General features: G+C 36.7%; 1 protein-coding gene across 3 annotated transcripts in view; it reads right to left on the reverse strand.

Annotated features, from left to right (window-relative positions):
- Window positions 1–4,829: 4,829 nt before the first annotated feature.
- SCN7A (sodium voltage-gated channel alpha subunit 7) overlaps window positions 4,830–14,455 on the reverse strand; it is an 85,077-nt gene continuing 75,451 nt past the window's right edge. For 2 of the 3 annotated variants that reach the window (XM_086370806.1, XM_086370801.1), the window contains exon 25: window positions 9,153–12,020. In XM_086370806.1, coding sequence (XP_086226932.1) covers window positions 10,954–12,020 — 1,067 coding nt within the window. In that variant the 3' untranslated portion in view covers window positions 9,153–10,953. Of the gene's footprint in view, window positions 5,113–9,152; window positions 12,021–14,455 lie in introns of those variants that run through there. The other variant, XM_086370812.1, reaches the window with a different exon arrangement.

The raw sequence follows: 14,455 nt of genomic DNA on the forward strand, positions 1-14,455 counted from the left end.
TTGGATCTCCTTGCAGTCCAAGGGACTCTCAAGATTCTTCTCCAACACCACAGTTCAAAAGCATCAATTCTTTGGCGCTCAGCCTTCTTCACAGTCCAACTCTCACATCCATACATGACCACAGGAAAAACCATAGCCTTGACTAGACGAACCTTTGTTGGCAAAGTAATGTCTCTGCTTTTGAATATGCTATCTAGGTTGGTCATAACTTTCCTTCCAAGGAGTAGGTGTCTTTTAATTTCATGGCTGCAGTCACCATCTGCAGTAATTTTGGAACCCAGAAAAATAAAGTCTGACACTGTTTCCACTGTTTCCCCATCTATTTCCCATGAAGTGATGGGACTGGATGCCATGCTCTTCATTTTCTGAATGTTTCTCCTACAAATAAATTCTTCACTACCATTTTTCTAGATTCTATATATATGCGTTAGTATACAAATTTATCTTTCTCTTTGACTTACTTTACTCAGTATAATAGGCTCTAGGTTCATCTACCTCGTAGAACTGACTCAAATGCTTTCCTTTTTATGGCTGAGTAATATTCCATGGTGTGTATGTACCACAACTTCTTTATCAATTTATTTGTCAGTGAACATCTAGGTTGCTTTCATATTCTAGCTATTGTAAATAGTGCTGCAATGAATATTGGGATACATGTGCCTTTTTCAGTTTTGGTTTCCTCAGGGTATGGGAATCCTAGGAGTGGGATTGCTCAGTCATATGGTGGTTTTATTCCTAGATTTTTGCATGTCTGGTTTTTTTTTTTTTATCATTTAAGTAGCATCCTTGTTCATCTCTATTAAAGCTTTTTATCATATATTTTTTATTGTCTAATGTTAATATTGCTAACCTTCCTTTTTATTAGCATTTGTTTGTGTGTATGTTTTGCTGTTTCAACCTAGCTCTAATATTTTCTTTATCTGTACATCTCTGAGGATATACATTGGAGAAGGCAATGGTAACCCACTCCAGTACTCTTGCCTTGAAAATCCCATGGACGGAGGAGCCTAGTAGGCTCTAGTCCATGGGGTCCCTACGAGCCAGGCATGACTGAGCGACTTCACTTTCACTTTTCACTTTCATGCATTGGAGAAGGCAATGGCAACCCACTCCAGTACTCTTGCCTGCAGAATCCCAGAGAGAGAGGAGCCTAGTGGGCTGCTGTCTATGGGGTTGTTCAGAGTCGGATACGACTGAAGCAACTTAGCAGCAGCAGAGGATATATATCTAGTATTTGTTTCTTTTTTATATATAGTCTTAAAATTATTTTTAAGAGCAAATTTTATGGAGTTATTTTTGTTCTTATATATGTTTTGTGGTTTTTATTTACTTTAAAATTAGATTTGTGTTTACTCTGTTCTTTTACTTTTATCTTTAGAGCTAAATACTTAATACAGTAATTTGTCTTAGATTCATATATACATAAATTTATAATATGTTTTAAATTAAAAAATATATTTTTATATTTTAAAATCTTCTGAACAATTTTAGATTTATAGGAAAAAAATGAGAAGTTTCCATATATCTCACCCTGTCCCTCCAATTATTAGTTTCTTAATTTAACACGGTATTTGTTATAATTATTGAACTAATATTGAGAGATAATCATTAACTAAAGTCCATATTTTATTCAGACTTCCTTAGTTTTTACCTGATGTTCATTTTCAGTTCCAAAATCCCATCCAGGATAACACACTGCATATACCTGTCATGTCTTCTGGGATAGTCTCCCAGACTTCCACTGTTTTTGATGACCTGGACAATTTTGAATAGTACTAGCCAGCAATTCTGCCAGATGCCCCTCAGTTGGAATTTGTTTTTGTTTCTCCAATGATTGGACAAGGATTATAGGATTTGAACAAGGGTTATAGGATTTGAAGAGGAAGATCACAGAGGTAATGTACATTTTTTGCTGCATCATATCAAGTGTATGTGTTTCCCTGGTGGCTCAGTGGTTAAGAATCCACCTGCCAATGTGGGAGATGCTGTTTGATCCCTGGGTTGGGAAGATCCCCTGGAGTAGGAAATGGCAACGTACTCCAGTATTCTTCCCTGGAAAATCCCTATCCGTGGGGTTGCAAAAGAGTCAGACATGACTGGACGACTAAACAGCAGTTATTGATATTTACATCAATCATCTTGCTATCCACTATTTGCTTTCTATTTATTTCATCCGTTATTTTTTGGTTTGTTTCCAAGTGTTCCTTCTTTTAAAAATTATTTTAGTACTTTAAAGTTTCCATTATATTCCTCTCTTTGGCTTATTAACTTTCTGGTTTTTTTAAAATATTTTTAAATGGTTATTCTACAATTTTGAATGTATTTCTTGAACTTATTATGGTCTAATTTCAAATAACATACCATTTCATGTATACGGTATAAAACCTATTCCAGTGTACAACTGTGTTGTTATGCATTTTTATACATGTATTACAAACAAATTATAAACAATATACATTACCTTTGCTTTATACAGCCAACTTAAAAACTATTAAAGATGAGAAATATGTCTTCCATATTTATCCACGTTTACAATTTCTAGTGCTCTTCACGACATTGTTTAAATCCACGTTTCAATCTAATATTTGCTTTCCACCTGAAGAACTTCCTTTGACCTTGTAGTACAACACTACTGGTGTTTGTCTTAAGAGGAGGCTTAAATGGTGGGCTTGGACTTGGTGGGCTTCTTGGGCTTCCCTGCTGTCTCAATGGTGATGAGTCAGCCTGCCAATGCAGGGACATGAGTTCTATCCTTGGTCTGGGAAGACCCTGCATGCCATGGAGCAACTAAGCCCATGCACCACAACTATTGAGCCTGTGCTCTAGGGCCTGGGAACTGCAACTACTGAGCCACATGCCACAACTACTGAAGCCCTTGCATCCACAGCTGTGCCCCACACAAGAGAAGCCACCTTAATGAGAATCCTGCACACTCCAGCAAAGAGAGGCCCCTGCTTGCTGCAACTAGAGAAAAGTCTGTGCAGTAACGAAGACTCAGCACAGGAAAAAAGTAAAACGATTAAAAAAGTGTTCATCTTTATTTTGGCAAGATTATACACATATAAGATTGCTAGTTATTGGCCCATAGGTCACTAAATCTCTGTAATTTTTTTTCTTTCTGTTAAATTTGCATAGTTTTTATTCCACATTTTCAAGTTCACTGATCTCTTTTGCAATTTCTAATCTGCAGTTGAACCCATCTGGTTTATTTTTCATTTCAGATGATTTTTATTTATCCCTAGGACTTTACTTGTATAATTTTTACACTTTCAATTTCTCTCCTTATTAATTCATGTGTTCCTTTATAACCTTGTCCATAGCTATGATATTCAGAATACCTATTTTAACATCCTGGTCTCTTATTTCATAATTAATATCAAAACTGAACCTGCTTCTCTTTACTTCTGCTTAAGGGCCACATTTTCCTGCCTCTTCCATTATCTGAAAGTTTTGGATATTGGACATTGTGAATTATACATTACTGAGTGCCATATTTTATTGTATTGCTTAAGTATGGCAATACTTAAATTCCTTTCGGACTTGTTTAGTCTTTTTTGAGGCTTGCATTGAAGTGTATTTAAGTCAGGTCTAGACCAGCCTTTAATAAAGGTTGGAGATCCTGAAACTTAATTGTCCCAGGACCCATTCTCTCAGATTTCATAATATTGTGCTCGCTATGATTGATGTCTACAAATATTTGTTTCACACATTTTCTCATGTTTTCTAGTTATTTACAGTGAGATGGCAATTCCCACATCAATCTTTTGTAAATGTAAACAGAAGATCCTGACTTTAATTTTAAATAATCTTAAATAAATTCCTCTCCCCCACCCCCAATGATTGCATCTCACATTAGTAACAGCTTAGAATTTGATTTTTTTCTCTTCCACATTAGCATATTCAATTTTCATGCATTAAACCAACACAGATAAGTAGAAGTAACTAAGATATGGAGAACATAACCATGACGGAATAATGATATAACCAAAGCTCTACCACAGCCAACAATATAGAATCTCCAGATTACCTAGCTGAATTACTCTATAATTTCAGAGGAAATTAGTCAGATGCAAGTAATATTCTATAGGACTTATTGATAACATAAGAACCACTGAGATAAAGCAATATAAAACAAATAAAAACATATGGAGATTATTTTAGTTCTGTCTTACAAATACCTATAAAGGCTTACTATAATAATCATTTACAGTCTAGTTAGGACATTTCCATCTTCTTGTTAAAGAAGATTTGTGTACAGAGTTGAGAGGTTTATGCCTGTAATATATGACTTGGCCTTGAGGGTCATCCTTCTAGAGCAGCAATCAATTGTGTTAATAATTCTGGCAGATTGAGGTGAATGTACAAAGGCTGTTATATTGTAGGTTTAGCATAAGTCTGTTATCAGGCAAAAATAAAAAGTGCTCACTATTTTTTTTCATCTAAAATAAAAAAAAGGTAATGTGATCGTATTGGAGATTAATGATGGCTGTTCCAGGAAGGTGCTTAGAGCCTCCTGACATTTCTTGTCATTGGTGTTAAGAAAATGGAATAGAGTGGACTCATATCCTACAAGTTGTTCCATTGGCGCTCCATCAGCACTCAACACCGCCTCGTGAGCACTTGTCTAATTATAAGGTGGCCTCGTGATAAGCTGTCTTTGCTTCTGAACATACTCTACAGTGAATGAATTGTTCTGGATTTACATACTCACTGTTTTAAAACATTTTATATTTCTGTTTAGCACTACAATTCTGATTATTGCTATGATTTGTGTGGAGTTTCAGTAGATAATAATGCAGGCCAATTCAAGCTAATGCACATGCAATCGATGTCTTACAAGCTTTTAATCATACTTTCTTCCTGTACAGATCAATCGCGAATGAAGGTATCCAATTACTTTCTTTGGAGTGTGTTTGGGAATAGCATTAAGTGAAGAGATCTTGATATGGCCACCTGTTTATAACTGTGTATTATTCATGAGACCTTTCCTGTGTATATCAAATGCTGCAGCAGCAGAGATCCCCAGCAGACCTTGGCTGGTTTTGCTTGCATTGCACTGCAGTAGAATCTTTGTGCTCACTGGAAGGATGCAGTATTTTCTTCTGCAGAAAGCTATGTGAGGACAGGGAAATATGTTTAATAATTTAAGGTTCAGGAGAACAACAGACATCTTAGAGATGATTCTTAGTCACTCTCTGTGATGTAAAGAGCAAATAAATCAACACATCTTCTTTAATCAAACTGATGCTACTACTTCAGTCTTACATGTCCTAAATATGTCAGTGCTTCTCCTTGATCTGAAAGCTTCACTCAGTCAAGAAAACAAATACTTTCCTTCACCAAAACTGTGAAGCATGACTGATAAACCATCAGAAAGAAATAATTGTTGTTGTTCAGTCACTCAGTTGTGTCCAACTGTTTGCAACCCCATGGCCAGCAGCATGCCAGGTTTCCCTGTCCTCCATTATCTCCTGGAGCCTGTCCAAGCTCATGTCCATTGAGTCAGTGATGCAGAAATAATTATGCAACAAAAAAACATAGCTCTTTCATGTACTGAAACAGTATGATGCACCCAATGATCAAAAAGGCATTTCTACTTCACATTGCATTATTTTATAGGTTTAGGATAGTTTCCTTCCAGTTCAGTTTTTGGGTTTTTTGAAGAGTGTTAGTCACTCAGTCATGTCCAACTCTTTGCGACTCCATGAGCTGTAGCCCACTAGGCTCCTCTCTCCATGGGATTCTCCAGGCAAGAATACTGGAGTAAGTAGCCATTCCCTTCTCCAAGAATCGCTGAATCATCCCAGGGGATCTTCCCAGCCCAGGGATTGAACCTGGGTCTCCTCACCAGCAGACTCTTTACCATCTGAACCACCAGTGAAGTTCATACTAAGTAAAAAGTAAAAGTCAATATATGGTTGGAAACTACTTTCTGTAACACCCATATGGCTAATGAAGAGCAAATTAAAATAGGATTTTATATTAGAGTGATATGCTCTCTACTGCATAATAATTTTTCTGGTTTGAACTCTAAAGAATATGGTGTGAATTTTTTAAAAAAAGATTTGAACCTTTGCAAATTTTAAAAAGAGATTTGGGTCATACTTCAGGGGTTCTTATTTTTCTTCATATTTAGGAAAAGAAGATACAATGTGATCTGACAGTTGCCTGCTTTAATCATGAAATATGATTATAGTTTTATCATTGAATATGATTACCTAAACCAGGCTCTTCTATCTTATTGCTTATCATTCACTGATTTTTGACCTTCCTTGTTTCGTAACAGATGGCCTGCCTCTTCATCCAGGTCCAGTCAGTGGAAAGAAAGTTAAAAAGGACAGAATTTGGTTACATGGCCAGCCTGAACCGAAAAAAAAAAAAAAAAGATTATACAGTATTTATTCCAGAAGGCCATGTATCTAGCTAAGAATCAGGAATGTTATTACCATATAAGAATGGGAGAATATGTTTGAGGAGCTAATAGTCACTTGTAATATACTCAGAGTCTACTTAATGAAGAGATCTAGTTATAAAGTAAACTTTTATCTAAAGCTTTCACTTAGTAAAAGGAATTTGTTGAACAGTATTTACTCTCGTGCCTTGAATTTTCTGCAGTTTTGCTCTTCAGCATAACAGAGTATAGTGCCCATTTGGAAAGGAGTCTGCTATCTCTGTTTCCACTGGAAGGACTGTAAGCTTTGAGAAAGTTAGACTCAGTATGCTTGATGATGGATTTTCAAGTGCTCAGGCTGGGTTTTGGCAGCAAAGTTGTGATTTTCTGAACAGAAGAACTTCAAGTAATTGGGAGTTGAAGCAAGAGAGGAAGAATTGGGCTGAAACATGTGAAAATATTTTTTTTTCCTAATTGCGTGCATACTGCTAGTGTGTGGTCAAAGGCCAGATCAAGTCCTATGGTGATCATCAATTCAGTAGCTGTGGTACATTTACTTCCATTAATACTCTGAGCTGTCACATATACCAACTTTTAGATATCATTTTATTAATGGTCTGTTCTCCCACCTAAATGACAAGTTCTTGGTCAGAGAGTCTGTATTTTAACTTGGTTTTTGTACCTAAATACACTACTTGGGTCACTCAACTAGAGTCAGACATCTTGGAGTGCAAAGTCAAGTAGGCCTTAGGAAACATCAATATGAAGAGCAGTGTTCTTGCCTGGAGAATCCCAGGGACAAGGGAGCCTGGTGGGCTGCCGTCTATGGGGTCACACAGAGTCAGACACGACTGAAGTGACTTAGCAGCAGCAGTGGAGGTGATAGAATTCCAGCTGAGCTATTTCAAATCCTAAAAGATGATGCTGTTAAAGTGCTGCACTTAATACGCCAGCACATTTGGAAAACTTAGCAGTGGCCACAGGACTGGAAAGGGTCACTTTTCATTCCCATCCCAAAGAAAAGCAATGCCAAAGAATGTTCAACCTACCACATGATTGCACTCATCTCACACGCTAGCAAAGTAATGCTCAAAATTCTCCAAGCTAGGCTTCAACAGTACATGAACAGAGAACTTCCAGATGTTCAAGCTGTATTTAGAAAATGCAGAGAAACCAGAGATCAATTGTCCAACATCCACTGGATTATAGTAAAAGCAAGAGAATTCTAGAAGAACATCTACTTCTGCTTCATTGACTGCACTAAAACCTTTGACTCTGTTGTGGATCACAACAAACTGTGGAAAATTCTGAAAGAGATGGGAATACCAGACTACCTTATCTGCCTCCTGAGAAATCTGTATGCAGGTCAAGAAGCAACAGTTAGAACCAGAAATGGACCAACGAACTGGTTCCAAATTGGGAAAGGAGTACATCAAGGCTGTATATTGTCACCCCGCTTATTTAACTTATATGCAGAGTACATCATGCAAAGTGCCAGGCTGGATGAAACACAAGCTGGAATCAAGACTGCCAAGAGAAATATCAATAACCCCAGATATGCAGATGACATCATCCTTATGGCAGAAAATGAAGAGGAACTAAAAAGCCTCTTGATGAAAGTGAAGGAGGAAAGTGAAAAAGCTGACTTAAAACTCAACATTCAAACAACTAAGATCATGGCATACGGTACCATCACTTCATGGGAAATAGTTGGGGAAACAATGGAAACAGTGACAGACTTTATTTTCTTGGACTCCAAAATCACTGAAGATGGTGACTGCAGCCATGAAATTAAGATGCTTGCTCCTTGGAAGAAAATTATGACCAACTTAGACAGCATATTAAAAAGAAGAGACATTACTTTACTGGCAAAGGGCTGACTAATCAAAGCTATGGTTTTTCCACTAGTCATGTATGGAGGTGAGATTTGGACCATAAAGAAAGCTGAGTACCAAAGAATTAATGCTTTTGAACTATGGTGTTGGAGAAGATTCTTAAGAGTCCCTTGGACTGCAGTGAGATCAAACTAGTCAATCCTAAAGGAAATCAGTCCTGAATATTTATTGGAAGGACTGATGTTGAAGCTGAAGCTCCAATACTTAGGCCATTTGATGTGAAGAACTGACTCATTGAAAAAGACCCTGATGCTGGGAAAGATTGAAGGCAGGAAGAGAAGGGAATGGCAGAGAATGAGATGGTTGGATGGCATCACTGACTCGATAGACATGAGTTTGAGCAAGCTCCAGGAGTTGATGATGGATAGGGAAGCCTGGCATGCTTCAGTCCATGGGATTGCAAAGAGTCAGACATGACTTAGCAACTGAACTGAACTGAATGCTACTTGGAAGGGTTTCCCAGGTAGAGCTAATGATAAAACACCCATGTGCCAATGTAGGAGACATAAAAGACATGGGTAAGATCCCTGGGTTGGGAAGATCCCCTGGAGAAGGGCATGGCAACCCATTCCAGTACTCTTGCCTGGAGAATCCCAAGGACAGAGGAACCTGGCACAGGGTTGCACAGAGTATGACACGACTTAGCATGTATGAATGCACATTATTGGAAACGTGAACAGACTGGTTTGATGGTATATATGAGACAGTCTATGCTATCAGAATTTTAGCACAAAAAGAAAATGAGATGCTACTTTCCATATTTTCAGGTAAAGTCTAAGTGAATAAGATTTAATTTACAGCTCATCTTAAACAGTTCTTATTGTACAAAGTGCCAAACTAATTTACCAAAGAAAAAGAACCAAAGCTTACATAGTTAACAAGTAGTATTTACTGTTTCTTTAATATTTAAAAAGTACAATATTGTAAGATTTGCTAAAAATAATTCTTTACATAGTTTTTGGAAGGTTGGTGGCAAACATGATTTATAATTAAAAGACATAACTTTCAAACCAAAATCAGTTCATAGTCTTTATGGATTTTACAGAAGCAAGTTAAGATTCAGTTTAAGTACCTGAAGCAGTTTCCACAATAAAGCTTTTCCAAGAAATAGAAAACTGAAAAGCTTAAACAAAGCACCATCTGTTACCATGTCACCAAATTAACACTGACTCCTCACTGGTCCCCATCACATGATGGAGAATGGGAGGAGAGAGGAAAGGAACACTTATAGTAAGAAACAGAACCCTGAAATTACATTTGCTTAGGGAATCCCCCAAAGGCATCTTGGTCAGGTTAATACATTTCTGAGGAGCAGAAATAGATTATAATAGTTAAGGCTCAATCAAGATCATGCACTCATAGTAAAATATAATTACCGATATTTAAGTAATATTGAATGCCATACAACATATTTAAAACTTGTCATTAAGCCAACAGTGTACGTATTTTCTTTTTGAATCCTTTAGCACTTTGTAGGCACAAAGAAATCAGTCTTAAGACAATGGAGTAAACAACAGAATCCCAAACTATAGAGATGCCTGTGACTAAATTTTATTACATGAAAACAACTATTTGTGCCTATCTTTAAAATTAATTTTACTAGTGAAAATTAATGCTTAGTATTTTAAAGTTTTTCAAACAGAAAGTATTTTACAGAGTATTATGTATGTGATGAAATAAAAGTAAGACAAAAAATTTGGAAAAATAAATGAGAAAGGAAAACTTAACTTGCATACACTAATGTTATAAAACACTACCACTAACAAACTCACATTTTGATCTCCTAGTTCAGAGTCCACACGGTTTTAGTGATTCATTTCTTTCTTAAAGTTATATATAAAGAAAATGAAGTGCCGTGAAAAGTAGTTAAAGTGATTACTATTTTCTAAGGAGAAATGAGAAAAATTTGAAAATGTAAGCCATAAATTTAGTTCCCTTTATGTTCTAGGAACCTGTTCTCTTAAAAGAGCTGGTCCTTAACTGAAACTGGCCAAAGAGATGAGAAACTGGGAACCCAAGAGCAATGAAATAACTAACTCCCAGACCAAATGTAAAATAAAAACAAAACAATCAAAAACAAAATCTGGGCTCTAATCAATATTTTTCCAAAATGGTTTGGATCAGCAGCCCAAGAGTCTCTCTGATTGATCTCAAAGGCACTTCTAAGAACTGCATTTTCCTTTCCCCTGACTGGTATCTGTCTAGGCTAGTTTATGATTCAGTGGCCTGTAGCACTGTATTATTTTTTAAAACACCACTTTAAGAAAGTACTTGTTTATTTGTAATTAAGTCCTATTAGTGGTGACTTTAATCTCATCAAGTTAAAGTAGACATAAAACATATAAAGAAGTTCCTTTTCCTACTAATTTCTGCCATTATTTCCTTCTTGTTCAAGAAGAAGTATATACCATATAAGCCATATAGAGAAACCAAGTATTGGAATATTAAACAACAATTTTAACCTAATTAACTCTGCAGTAATATTAAGGGGTTGTCTTGGTTAGATTGAATATTTAGGGGTAAATGTAAGTTGGACATGGGATCTTGTGAGCACAAGCTAATCTTTCATGGGTTATAAACCAGTTGATTATTAAGTGAAATCTTTACTTTCTTAAACTTTTAACATTTGGGGGACATGTAAAAAAGGTGAAAAGGAAGTAGGAGGGATTATATCTGGCTTTGAAGTATTGACACTCCCTCAGCTTTATCAATATAGGAATCTTCTTTGATAGCTTGAACTTCCCTGTCACCATCTATCATATGAGTATCTGAAGTATTTTTGTCATTCTGCCTCAAACGGTAGCTTTTGTAAGCACGCTGAATGATGGTTGCTGAGACTACCTCTTGTTTTCGTTTCAGAGTAGTTGTAATTGGCTCATATGTGATCTTAAAAGTGTTAGCTAATGTCAATCCTGATTCCATCTCTGAAAGAACTTTCTCCATGCTCAGATCTTTACCCAAAACTCTCTTTGTTAAAGCAAGTAAGACGTCAAGGCAATGAATTCTGTCTCCAACAGCCATGGGAAGATCCATGGCAACAAGCTGGCCCTTGTTGGGTTTTGCCATGAAAAGAGGAGGATCAAGAGCAGCTGCAAAGTCTGAAAGCTTGCTAGAGTCTATGTACTGGGTTCTCTCAGGATCGAACCTCTTCCATACCTGAAAGAATTTCCTAAAATCTTCCTCACTCAATGTCTTGGCTTTTTTTTTAGAAGCAATATTTAAAAACTCCATGACAACAACAATGTACATGTTTACAATGATCAGCCTAGTTAAGAGGATGTAACTGACAAAATAAATAATCCCAAGAAAGGGATTGCCACAATCTCCTCTAACCTGAGTCCCAGGGTTAATTTTATTAGGATCACAGTCAGACCATTTACTATTGAAAACTGCATTGAGCATCCCATCCCAACCAGCAAATATTGTAACTCGGAAAAGACAGAGCATACTGCTGCTAAAGGTTTCAAAGTTGGACATATCGTCAATTCCAGCTTCCTTTTTAACATAGGCAAAATTGTACATTCCGAAGATGGCGTAGATAAACATAATCAGGAAGATGAGAAGACTGATGTTCAACAAGGCGGGGAGGGACAGCATCAAAGGAAGCAGCAGATTATGGAACAACTTTAGTCCTTTCTCAGGATGCAGAATGTGGATGATCCGTGAGAGAAGTATCAGTTGCACAAGGGAAGGAGATACAAGGTAATATCCTACCATCAGAGGCAGAAATAGTCCTTGGTGTAGGAAAAAATAAAGCAGGCAATACAATTATTTAGAGGAATATAAATTATTTTACATTTGTTTTTTTCTACATGTTCAGATAATTAATCCTTCCCCTATAACATTTGGCACACATTGAAAGTTTGGCTAAGCCAAATACTAATAGTGGCAATATTCAGCATCTAACAAATTTGGATGAGGATTTGGATGAGAATTATTTCTACCATAATTTCCAGGGTATTAGGGATCAGACACTTCTGGAGTCACAGATGGCATATATCCATAATGTAGGACAGTAGTCATATTTTTTTTTTCTGATTGCAGTTAGACCCAGTAATTTAGTTCAAATCAACTTTTACTGGATACCTAACAAAGGTACCATGAAAATATGCAAAGATAAATGACATGACTTCTATCCTCAAAGACCATATGATATACACAGTAGAGGTAGACATTTAAACTAATTATCATGCAAAGCAGAAAGACCAAGTTGATAAATATAATTGAAAAAATACTTTGCATTCAGATTCATAGATTATAATTTGGTTTATTAACTTGATAAATACCATATGGACCCTTAGGAACTTTAAATGTGAATAAACAAGTTTCGGTCTAGAATTTTTCTTTCCTGCTGTGGTGAAAAGAGAACTATGAGAGTGAGACATATAACTATAAAACAAGGTGAAATTATAATTACCATAAAAAAAAAAACCATAAGGAAAGTTCTCTGGAAGTACGGAGACAGTGTGGTTCATTTTGAGTTGAAAAGATGGAGAAGGGGAAAATCTTATGGAGCTTCTAAATGAGATGGTATATTTGCTGAATCTGGAAGGATTGTGTCTCACATTTCTGTTGATATGGTTATATCTTACATATATCCCCCTCTCCATTGTGCTTTAGTAAACCTGCTGCTGCTGCTGCTGCTAAGTTGCGTCAGTCGTGTCCAACTCTGTGCTACGCCATAGACGGCAGCCCAACAGGCTCCTCTGTCCCTGGGATTCTCCAGGCAAGAATACTGGAGTGGGTTGCCATTGACTTCTCCGAGTGAACCTTCTACTCTGACTCAAATGTTCATTTCTCCTCAATCTTCCAAACTCTTACATTATGCAGGAGGTTTCCCTCTTTAATTGTAAACACATCTTTACTCCTTGTTCACTAAGATTTTAGATAAGAAAGGAAGTGAAGAAAATTGTCTATCTTGAGGACACTACTTCCCCTCAAGCACAGACAGCTCATTCTTTCCCACTCAACATTTCTCAGTGTAGAAAGATGGAACGAGCAAGCATCTTTCCTTCTTTCCAATGTGATTTCCAGATACTTCTCTTTCACATTAATTTTATAAAGAAAAAAATTTTGACAGTTTGTGGATCATGCCATTCAACTATACCATCTCCTACCATTCCTTAGCTCTATGATCTGTTCATTCCCCCTCCTTCATATTCATTACAGACTTTAGTACACGGCTCAGTGTTGTCCATACCACCAGCACCCATCTTTCAGTCTTTGGCTTTGTTAACTTTAAGACTCTCCATCATTTTACTTTAGTTATACCTATCTATCAGTATGTTCTGAACCCAGGATAGCTGACCTTCTGAGATCTCAGATTTAAACATTTTGTCTCAGACTGCAATTTCCTCTCCTTCTATATGTCTGATTCAATTACTCACTCTCATTTCAAACCACATGGCTCCTTACTTTCATTTTCCTCCGTTTTCCTCCTTTCAGCTCTCTCCTGACTTCATGTACTTTTCTAGGAAGCTTCTTGCTACTGTCTATCAGTGTTGCCTGCACTGCCTCTATTACCTGCTGAATGAGTTAATTTTCTGGAGGTACAACTGGGCAGAAAGTTTATCCACATTTTCACTACTGACTGCACAGAATAGTACTTGACAGTAACACTGAGGTATTGTCCATACTCTTATGGAGATAACATTCTAGTATGTGTTTATGGGAGGCAGACAGTAAGCCTTTTCTGCCTAGAACACTTTTATCCTAGATTCTTGGCTACCTCCTTAACCAGTGGGTCTCCATTAGTTTTCTGCCTCTTCTGTGAAGCTTTCTCTGACCTCTACTTACTGATTATGTGCATCTCACTTTGTTGTGCTGCCGTGGCACCCTGTGCTTCTTCCCTTACCAATACCTTAATAGCACATTAAAATGTCCTATTTAATTATCTGTATCCTTTGATAGATTATAAACTATGTATATACAAGAATTATGCCTACCTCATTTGCTACTGAATTCTTTGCATATAGCATAATACCTATTCACAAAGAGGATAATCAAATATATCTGTTAAATAAAGGACTGAGATCTCCAGAGTAAGAGAAAACTTGTGACCATTTCATAAAAGCCTAAAACTCTAGTGTTGTGAAAGTAGTAAATGATTTTAGAGATTAGAGGAAAGAAAACAATGAGTTCGAAAGGTTCTATCACACTAAAACATAAA

The sequence above is a fragment of the Bos grunniens genome, chromosome 2 (assembly GCF_055505025.1).
Source record: "Bos grunniens cultivar Pamir isolate PY7600 chromosome 2, Bosgru_T2T1.0, whole genome shotgun sequence".
In the NCBI taxonomy this organism is placed as follows: domain Eukaryota; kingdom Metazoa; phylum Chordata; class Mammalia; order Artiodactyla; family Bovidae; genus Bos; species Bos grunniens.